At 33.2% G+C, this 10,941-nt stretch overlaps 1 protein-coding gene across 1 annotated transcript in view; it reads left to right on the forward strand.

The window, feature by feature from the left end:
- The window catches only part of LOC141627052 (uncharacterized), a 93,783-nt gene extending 83,396 nt beyond the window's left edge, over positions 1–10,387 (forward strand). The window contains exons 4-6 of the mRNA XM_074440552.1: positions 6,498–6,583; positions 8,717–8,808; positions 9,690–10,387. Of these exons, the coding sequence (XP_074296653.1) occupies positions 6,498–6,583; positions 8,717–8,808; positions 9,690–9,937 (426 nt within the window). The 3' untranslated portion in view covers positions 9,938–10,387. The remainder of the gene's footprint in view (positions 1–6,497; positions 6,584–8,716; positions 8,809–9,689) is intronic.
- The last annotated feature ends 554 nt before the right edge of the window (positions 10,388–10,941 follow it).

Raw genomic sequence — 10,941 nt, forward strand, 5'->3', positions numbered from 1 at the left:
CTAACTTTGCTGGTGGCTTTCTCTTCCTGTTAGACTTCCTGATTTGAGGAGATCCTGAATCTGGAACAGACTGTATAGAAGAATCTCCAGTACTAGTAGGAGTATTAAGTTGTGGTATTTGAATACTAGATGTGTTAATTTTAGTATTATCTGATATATTATTTGTGGTTGCAATAGAAGGTACTGGTGTACTATTAATATCAGTTAGGAAATCACTGAAAGCAGTGACAGTAGATGAACCACCAGTCTTAAAAGGTAAATAGTACTCATAGAAAATGACATCTCTATTAACAAAAGTTTCATTGGTCTCTAAATCATAAAGCTTATACCCCTTTTGATTAGGAGGATATCCAAGTAAGATACATCTTCTAGCTTTAGGCATGAATTTGTCCCTAGCTGTGGGAGGCTTAGTAGCATAGCAAAGAGAACCAAAAACTCTCAATTCATCATACCTAGGCTTAGTGTTAAACAATAATTCATGTGAAGTTTGCCAATCTAACACAGAGGAGGGCATCTTGTTTATCAAATATGTGGCAGTAAGTAAGCAATCCCCCCAAAACCATATAGGTAGTTGAGCATGGAATCTAAGAGCACGTGCAGTCTCTAAAAGATGCCTATGCTTTCTTTCTACCCTACCATTCTGTTGAGGACGACCAATAATACTTCTTTGGTGTATAATGCCATTGGAAGCAAAATAATCTTTACAATATGATTGAAAAAATTCAGTGCTATTATCAGATCTAATTATCTTAATTTTGGTATTAAACTGAGTCTCAATCAAATTTATAAAACTGATTATCAAATTAGGCACGTGAGTCTTTTGTTGTACTAAAAAGGTCCATGTGCACCTAGAATAATCATCCAGAATGGTAAGAAAAGATTGTGCACCAGTCCTATCAGCATGTCTATATGGTCCCCGTAAGTCCATATGAACAAGATCAAAACATTTACCAGCATGTGAATTACTTCTATTAAAAGGCAAAGAGTGATGCTTGGCAAAAACACATGTCTCACAAAACATTTTATTAACATTCTTCATAGTAGCAGGATGTACATGTTTTAACTTCTCAAGGGAAGAATGGCCAAGCCTAGAATGAAGTAAAGCTACATTAATTTGATAAACAGAATGAACAACAGATGCATTATTACAAGATCTTGGATTAGTGAACACTCTAAGTTTGTATAAGTCTCCACATCTTTTACCATAAGCAATAGTAGTCTTACTTGAAGGGTCCTGAAATAAACAAGCATCATTGAAAAAGGTGACAGTTAACTTAGATCTGGTTATCAACTTTCCAACAGATAAAAGGTTAGGCTGAAAATCAGGTATAAGCAAGACATCAAACAGAGTAATTTTTGAGGTCAAGTAAACTGTCCCAGTTTTATGTACTGGTTTCAAGGTGCCATCAGGTAAAGCAACAGACAGGGGATGAGATAAAACAACAATATTATGCAGTAAGGAAATATCTGATGTCATATGATCAGATGCCCTAGTGTCAATAACCCAATCTGTATGACTGGAAGACCCATAATTAGCATAAGAGTGGGGAAGAGTGATACCTGCAAAGTGAGAAAAAGATTGAGAGGCAGGAACATCAAAATGAGAAGTAGAAGCTCTCTCAGATAAGGCTTGAAGAACCTTGTTCATTACTGAATCAACAATGCCTTGAACAATATCTGGTGAGACTTGAGGAGCAACAGATGCATCAGCAGGTGCAGAAGGAATCTGAGGAGCTTGGATAGAACCCATTGGATTGTTGTAACCATAAGATGTAGGATAAAAATGATTAAGATTGCCATACTGGCCAGGAAAAGAAGGAACATAACCATAAACTGCAGCATACTCAGCATCTTGATTGTGACTGACTTCGACATCGTCGATCTTTGGTGGTGGAGATCTTTGGTGCAACAGATTTGTGAATTACTGGTTTTCTTAGCCTGCTTGGCTTTCCAAGCCTTAAACTTATAACAATGTTCAATTATGTGACCCTTAATGTCACAAAAAAGACATGTTTGCAACTGAAAACAGTCTGCAGTCTTATAATTAGTCTTCCCACATTGAGCACAAGGTGGGTGATCAAACTGTCCAACAACTGCAGCATTACCAGAATTATCTTTAGACCTCTTGCTTTTGCCATTGTCTTCTGTTGTCTTAGGACCATTAAACCTTTTCTTGGCAGCATAAGCAACATTCTCAATAACAGAAGAACCAGAACTGTCATTAATAGATTTCTGTCGTTCTATCTTTTGCAAAACACCTAAAGCTTTATTTATGGGTGGCTAAGGTTCCATAGACAACAGAGACGACTGAACTTGTTCATACCCAGCATGCAAACCCATTAATAACTGAATCAGCTTGGATTGTGTTTCCCTTTCAACCAAACGTTTCAACAGATTGGAAGTGCATTTAGCCATGATTCTACAGATACATTGAGGAACAGGATCCATATGATCTATGTTCTCCCAGAGACCCTTAATTTTACTGTAGTAATATATTAAGGAGGCATTTTCTTGCTTAACATTTGCAAGTTCTTTCTTTAACTCATACAATTCAAGAACATTCAATTGCCCAAAACGTTCAACTAACTCAGACCACAAATGTTTAGAAGACTGAGTATATTGAAAATTATCTTGTAAAGTTTTGATCATAGAATTTTTAATCCATCTAGAGACAAAAATATCACAACGGATCCAGACGTTATACCTCTTATCAGTTTTCTCAGGAAGTATGTATTCTCCAGAAATGAATCCAATCTTGTTCTTAGAAAGCAGGGCCTGAATGATCTCTCGTTGCCACTGACGAAAGTTGGAGCCATCAAAGGGTGTTTTAGAAAGCTTCAATCCCGGTTGGTCAGTAGGAGACAGGAAGAGAGGATCATCAAGCGGAGAAAAAAGAGAATCTGGTTCAGGTTGAGACATATTTGATTGATGATTTATTGATTTGTGATGAATATATGAAGATAAAGATTCAAAGATTTATCAATGAATATGATTATTAATGTGTGCGGAAGCGATTAGGATCTATACCACTGATACCATATGAACTATGTTGAAATCAGATCATAATGATCAAACTGTATGATGGTGTTGAATGTAAGAGAGACGAGAGAAATAAGAAGAGAGAGAAGTAATCTGAAATTATTATTGATCAACTTAACAATAAGATACAATGGTGTGGTATTTATATTAGTTTGTTAGGCATAATCACGAGTTAGTTATAACTAACTAATTCCTAACAGACTGCTTATTTCTAACTAACTCTATATTCCACAGATTTGAATTCTCTTCATTTCTTTTAAGAAATCCCAAATTCTCATTTGTGATGGACATTGTCCGTCACAAGCTTGTGACGGGTCAAGTAAAACCCACATGGCTTAATAAGACAAATAATTTGTGATTCCCTATGCACTTTGATTGTTGTCTTATCTACCCATGTGGGTAATACTTGACCCGTCACAAGCTTGTGACAAATATATCCGTTACAAGGGAGACTTATTGTTACGAAATGGAGAGGCCATTTCATCTCTTAAGCCCTTTAAATAATATTTTTTCCACTAAACCCCATTATTCCTTTATTTTTACCCATAAATTTAGAAACGTTCGATAATCCAAGATGCAATCTGGACCAGCGAAAGGAAATGGCCTCTCCATTTCTTTTTAGGAAATGGAGAGGATCCCCACTCATTATTAAATATATGACGTTTTACACAAAATCACAGTTATTAAAATTTTTTTTAATAATTATTATGGCATTAATTAGAGTGGGTAGTGGGCTTTAGAAATAGGAAAAAGTATCAAATTTATTCACTAGGCTAAAGATATTTACTGACAACTACTGCAAAAAGTCCCTCTACAATAGGGAGAAATAGGTACAAAGTACTTATTGCTTTAGATTTGACTGTTGGTTAGAGGTGAAAAAGTCTTGTAAAAACTCCAGATTTATTGAAATGTGGAAAACGTCATCTAAAGAGTATTTTTTACTAAATGCTTAAACGACATATATTCTATCAGTAACTCTTCTATAGGACCGTCCTATAGCATAGGACGACCCAATAGAAGAGAGTAGCCCATTAGAAAGTGGTTGTATAAAAACCATACCAAAGAATTATAACCCGTGTAATCAATTGTCAGTACAATTCCCACGCTTAACCACAACTCCGATTCTCATCAACGACAACTTCTCCACCGCCTCGGTAGACTGTGACTCACCACCTCACTACTGCCATCTGTTCCGCCGCCTCTACAAACCACATTCTCATCACAAACTTCAGGATTGTCGTTCTCTACTTCCATGAGTTACCACCAAACAACTAATACTACAGGTGAAGGATGTTAGTAGTCACCGTCACCGGCCAAGGTCAAGTCGTCAACTACCTAGGTTTGATTATTGTTTGAATCTGATTTCGAAAGTTTACGATTTTAAAGTTAAAAATTCAATACTTCTAACCTCAAATTCTTTTAACTTGAATGCTCATATTTTTATATTAAAAACTTGGAATTTTAAGTTGAAAATTTGGATTTCAAATTACATTAAAATCTCTACTATATACTTAAATAAGAAATTTAAGTGGCCCATAAAACATCTAAATGTTTTAATTTCAAAACCCCTAATTTTAGCATGAAAGCTTCATATATTTTTGAGGAAAACTAAATTTTTATTTTGTTTCTTTTAGATGATGACAACCAATTTTAGCTTGAAAACCGAATGTTTTAAAGAATAAATTAATGAGTTTGAGATGAATACTTGTGCGGCAAAGTTATGCGAAGAAGGTAGTCGACGTTAGAAGCTAGATTTTGGGGTTGTAATTCTATGTGGTACCAATTTCGACCTAGCCCAACATATTTTCCATTCCTGAATTCGCCCCTGTTCGCTCCTAGTTCGCTCCTATTAGTTGAGGACTTTTGTTGGTGCATTATTACTAGGAAAAGTAATACTCCCTCCATTTAACTCCACTTTGCATGTTTCTCTTTTGTACACTATTAACAAGCGGACATTCAACTTCAATTTTCTCTCGATACATAAGTTAAAATATATTCATGTGGGATCTTATTTGATTCGTTTTTAAGAGTACATTAAAAATATCTAACTTTTATAATTTTTACAAATACGTAGCTAAATATATTTACCGCGTAAAAATCGCGTTGACAAACGTGATAAAACAAACATGTAAAGTGGAGTTGAATGGAGGGAGTAGTAATAGGATTTTGTGTCCCATTTCGTGTCCCATTATGCTCTTCTTGTGACACATCATTAACTTAAGAGAAATTGTCATTTTTTTTATTATGTGAATGATGATGTGTCGCAAGATAAAAGCAATGGGACAGGAGATGAGACACAATTATGGGACAGGTAATCTCAACTCGTAATAGGAATATAGGATATTCTCTTGTGGAAAATGTCGGTATTTCAGTTTGGTGGTGACCCATTTAATTAGAATACCTCGGGCAACTACTAATGCTGGAATTACCATAACCATTTTAAAATCTAGCCAAGATACAACGTTCCAGTTTGATGGTGACACATTGTTTGATACGGAGTAATAAGATATGACGACAATGCTAAGTAACTTGTGGCAAAGTTCGTAAAATAATCGATTATAAATCCGGCACGCTAGACTAAGTATTTTCATGAATATTTAAAATTCTCAATGACGACTTCGGGGGGAGGGGAGGGGGGCGGGGGAGGAGTGACAAATAAGCCCCATACGTTTGACCTTATGTGCATATTAGCCCAATATTTTTCTATTAGTGCAAATCAACCCCAATACTTATACTTTATGTGCAATTAAACCAATTGAAAATATTCAGATCAATTTCTCGCCGAAAGATAATGAAATGGCACCGGAAAGATGACTAGGACTGAGTTAGTTGATTAAAAAAGAAACAAAACATGATTTTTATCACATATAGGGAGTTGTTCAATTGGGTGAGAGATTGAAGAATAAGGAGTTGAAGAATCCTAATATGGAAAATGCAAATTTTGTTCAATTAGATGAGAAATTGAAAACCCCTAAGTTGGGTGATGCAGATGTTGTTCAATTGGATGAGGAATTGAAGAACCCTAATAAATTGGATGAGAAATTGAAGAACCCTAATTCTGAGAAATGCAAATGTTGTTCAATTAGATGAGAAAACAAAGAAAAAGAAGAGAAAGAGGGATGATTTGGAGAAAGAATGCAAGATGAAAAAGTATCGCAGTGTTGTTGTTGTTGATGATGACAGTAAAAAGAGTGAAAAAGAGATGGTAAAAGTCATATATCTCGGTCCTAGTCATTTTTTCGGTGAGAAATTGGCTTGAAATCTTTAATTGGGCTTAATTGCACATCATGTATAACTTATGGGGTTAATTTGCACTAGTTGAAAGTTATGGGGCTAATATGCACATAAGGTTAAACGTATGAGGCTTATTTGCCACTTCCCCGCTTCCCGTTTCTGAAATACCAAATATTCCGTACTTCATTACAGTTTTGACCCATTCTCGATAATTTTGTTTTCAGATCAGTGAATTAGCTGGAAGACATCCTGGAATAATGTCATTGAAGAGCGTTGATCTTTCACCCGCCAGTTGGATGGCAGTTGCCTGGTATGTACTCTTATTTGGACGAATTAATGTTCTTTGACAAAAATAAAAGTTAACTTCCGACGGACATGATGTAGACTAGTGGTCTTCAATCCGGCTTAAATCCGAGTCTTGGACAAAAATAAAGATCATCAATTCATCATGATAATATATATATATATATATATATATATATATATATATATATATATATATATATATATATATATATATATATATATATATATATATATAATATAAAATCAAGGTTGAAGCGTTGTGGATGCGCCACGTGTCGACCCAGCATTAAATAAAGTATTAATTACAGCTGGACATTAAATATAAACATAATAAATATTGTATAAATCTCAGCAAAATATTAATTATAGTTTAATAAATTTTATTATAAAATTACATTAAATAATTACGATAATTTGATACTCCCTCTATTTTTTTATATATGACTTTCTCACATTTCGAGACACTCCCTTCTCTCTTCAATATCTCTTAAAATATAAGACTAAATATTATGATATGTATACTCATATGAAAGAGTTTTTCGTAAGGAATTTAATGGTACGATTTTTATATTTTTTGAACAAATATATTTTTGTAAATATTAAAGTCAAAGGCTTACCTCGTAAATGCAAAACGTCATATATAAAAAAATGGAGGGAGTACTAAATTTATTAAAAAATTATTTTGATAAAAATTCAAAAATGTGAATATTATGTTCATTGCGAAAAATGCTTTAAATTGAGTATAATTTTCGGTATATTTATTGAAATATAGATTTGTAGAGATGATTAAAGTGAGTGTCTCATAATATTTTATGTTTACGTAAAAAGACATTTTGAGAAAGTTATAAAACTTAGACCATTAAATCATAATAAAAATATATTTGGAAGAGTCATTGTATTTCTTAAAAACATAACTTAAAGAAAACTACTAAGAGATAAGTTTTTATGTGGGAATGAAAAAAATTTTGAATAGTGTGATAACGAGTATGTGTACGAGTATGTATGTACGCAGTGATCGCGAGTGCATTTGAATAATCAAAATAAATGTAATGATTATTAAATAAAATAGTATTATAAACGACATAAAAAAAGTAGATAAAACGTTACATTTTTCTTTAATATCTTCAATTAAAATATGTATTCGTCAAATATAAATATTGATTATAACTAGCTAAATATTACTTTTAGTTAAATATTTTATATGTTATCTTTTAAATACTTTGAAGTTAAACCTCAAAAAAATATTATTTGAGAAAGTTTAACCTATTTTATTTACATGTAAACTCTTAAACATCATTTATATATAGTTATTTAAAAATACAAAAGGTTCAATTCTTATAGATATGTTTGACACATAACACATCTAAGGCAAAATCAAAACATTTGAATGACTTGGGTTTAACTCTATATGTTTCATACATAAATATCATACGGTACATAAAAAACTAAAAATTACATAAAATTATATTCACATCATTTTGAACAAATATTAATTGATTTGGAACATAACATATCGTAAAATGTTATAATTTGAGAACTTAATGTTGATTGTTGCATTATTCGAATAAATTTTAATTTAATTAATATGATATTTGATCGGTCACAAAATAATTTATAAAACGTTGATCATGCATAATTAATTATCACTTATTAGTTTTAATTAAAATTGTATGTATTTTATTTTAAAACATTGAAGTTAAACCTACAAAAATTAAATTTGAGAAAAATTAATTTATTTTTATTTATAAGTAAGAAAATTAAAGGTCATATATAAATTATGTTATTTTTCTTCAATTATAATAATAAAATTTTAAAACAGGTCGCGCGAAGCGCGGAATATTACCTAGTAAATCTCTAAAACTGGTTAGGAAAAATGAAACACAAAATAATAGAATAGCATGTTAAGTTTCTCAAGAGTCGTCGTTTTCTTCCAAATCAGTTCAAGTTTCCGCATCGTTGATAATAAATGTGAACTTTCCGGCCTATATTTTCATTTGACATTTGTGCATGGTGTCACGTTTTTGGTTACTTAATAATGTCATGTGTGGGGGCAATGTTGTCTGAATAATAATGCAGATCGATCAATATGAGTTAGGATCTTTGATTATGATGCGTTTCGTTAATCAATTATTCGCAGGTATCCAATTTATCACATTCCTATGGGAAGAACCGTAAAGGAGTTGTCTACATGCTTCCTCACTTATCACACTCTTTCATCTTCCTTCCAAGGTACTTAGTTCTTTTACACTCTTACGCAGTGGTGGAGCGAGGGAAGATTGGCAGGGGCGCTCCCGCTAGGATTTGAAAATTTCAAAAGTTTTAGTTAAATTTTTGAATTTTTTTGAAGTTACCTTATACTATTACCTCTTCGCTCTCGTTGAGAATTTTCGCCCTCGTTGACTTAAAATCTCGGCTCCGCGCCCGCTTATGCTAATGCTTAAATGACAGTAGTATTGATTGACCGAGATAATTATTGCAAAATCAGATGTAATTATCCAACTTATCGATTGAAAATTTACTTTTATATGGTTATTTAGATGGTAATTACATAAAACGTCTTACATATTATCGATCGGTCATTTTAACGATTAAACCAATCAACCGTCGACCGTTATTTATAATTGCTAATAAGAATTTCATGTTTGCTCATGTGAGGGTACAAACTCTAGTAAATGTGATGTGTTATTGATTTTCCTAAAGTATTACGGAGTATAAAATTAGTCAACTGGTCTCCCTTGTGAGGGGTTACCATTTGTGGCGGATATTTTGTGAGTTAAAATGGTAACAAAACGGGTTAATAGAGATAGGGAACCACATGAATAGTGTTGCAGAGAGAGAAAAAGTGGGTACTTTGTGAGGTAAAATGGTATTCGTCACTTTTGTGCAGTCACAAATAAGAATTTGTGAAATTAGTATCCACTAATTGTGCGCATTATGAACCACTTGTTATTAGTCCGTAGCAAGATGATAATTTTATTATGAAACTGTGTTTAAGTTAGGATTCGTTTCTGTCCGTATACGGTCTCTCAGAAGATGTACTGGTAATATAATTGGTATTCTATTCTCTCACAAACAACGTGCTCAAATCTTGTTAACTTGACATTATCTAGATATGGACCACGACGACGACACGGGGAACATTGAGTGGATCAAGAAGAGAAAGGAAGGAGAGAGTGTAACACTTCCTGCCTTTGGCCTGGCCACTTACAAAATGCAAGGAATCCTGTGGGCGTCGGGTCGAGGTGGCCGGGACCAAGGTCGCCTTGGATCACTTTGGAGTGTTGCAGACTCATGGCTAAAGCAATTGAGGGTCAAACACCATGATTTTAGTTTCTTCACCGGGATTCAACGGGGGTAAAATCATTTAGAGATGTTCGCTAATGTTTTAACCCAAAAAAGTTTTCGCCCCACTCTTTATGAGAACGGATTTGGTTAACGACGAGCAATTTACCTAACAAATAGAGGCTTGGGTGAACTAAAAATATAATCCCTTTAATTGATACGTAATTGTCGGGGAGTCTTGATGTAATTTTATGTTGGTTAGGGTCTTTGTAGTTGGTTTGTTCTACAATGTCAAAAAAGGTGACAATCCACTGGAGAAAAGGCAAAAAAAATATGTACTTTGTTCAAGTTTCTGAACTTCATGGCTTTATGCCATTCTGGTGTACATTTAGTTTCATTTTATAGTGAAAAGAATTAGAAATTTAGAATATCCATATGAGATGTAGGGAGGTGCTTTTTCAAGCACTTCTGACTAATAGCCTCCTTGTAAGTTCTATATTATATGGTGGCTTATGTTTAGCACAAATTCTTGTTTTAGATTGATTGATTACTAGATTTTATGCCCGGACGTTGTCCGGATAATATCTTAACAGGGTTTAAAGTAATTATCACGATATTAATCTTAAGAAAAACACAACGTAATAGGCGAGTCTCTGTAATAGGCATATATAGAGAATTATTGAGTATGATTGTTTTCAAGTAGCTTAGTCCCAAAGCCTACTCATATGAAAGAGCTTCTCGAATACAATGGTAGCATTTTTATAATTTTTGAACAAACAATTTTTGTAAATATTAAACTCAAACACTTACCTCGAATTCTCGAAAATGTAAAAAGTCACATAAAAAAACGGAAGACTTATATAATACTCCCTCCCATCCAAACCAAAGGTTACATTTGACTTTATTACGCTTGCCGAGGCGCGTTTTGCAATGTGAATATCTTTAGTTACAATTTATTAAAAATTATAAAAACTTGATATTCTTATAGCATTCATGACGATGAATCAAACAAGATCTCGCATGACAATGTTTTCTCTTATACATTACTTATAATACCAAAGATTCTCTACAATCATGAAT

The sequence above is a fragment of the Silene latifolia genome, chromosome Y (assembly GCF_048544455.1).
Source record: "Silene latifolia isolate original U9 population chromosome Y, ASM4854445v1, whole genome shotgun sequence".
In the NCBI taxonomy this organism is placed as follows: Eukaryota; Viridiplantae; Streptophyta; class Magnoliopsida; order Caryophyllales; family Caryophyllaceae; genus Silene; species Silene latifolia.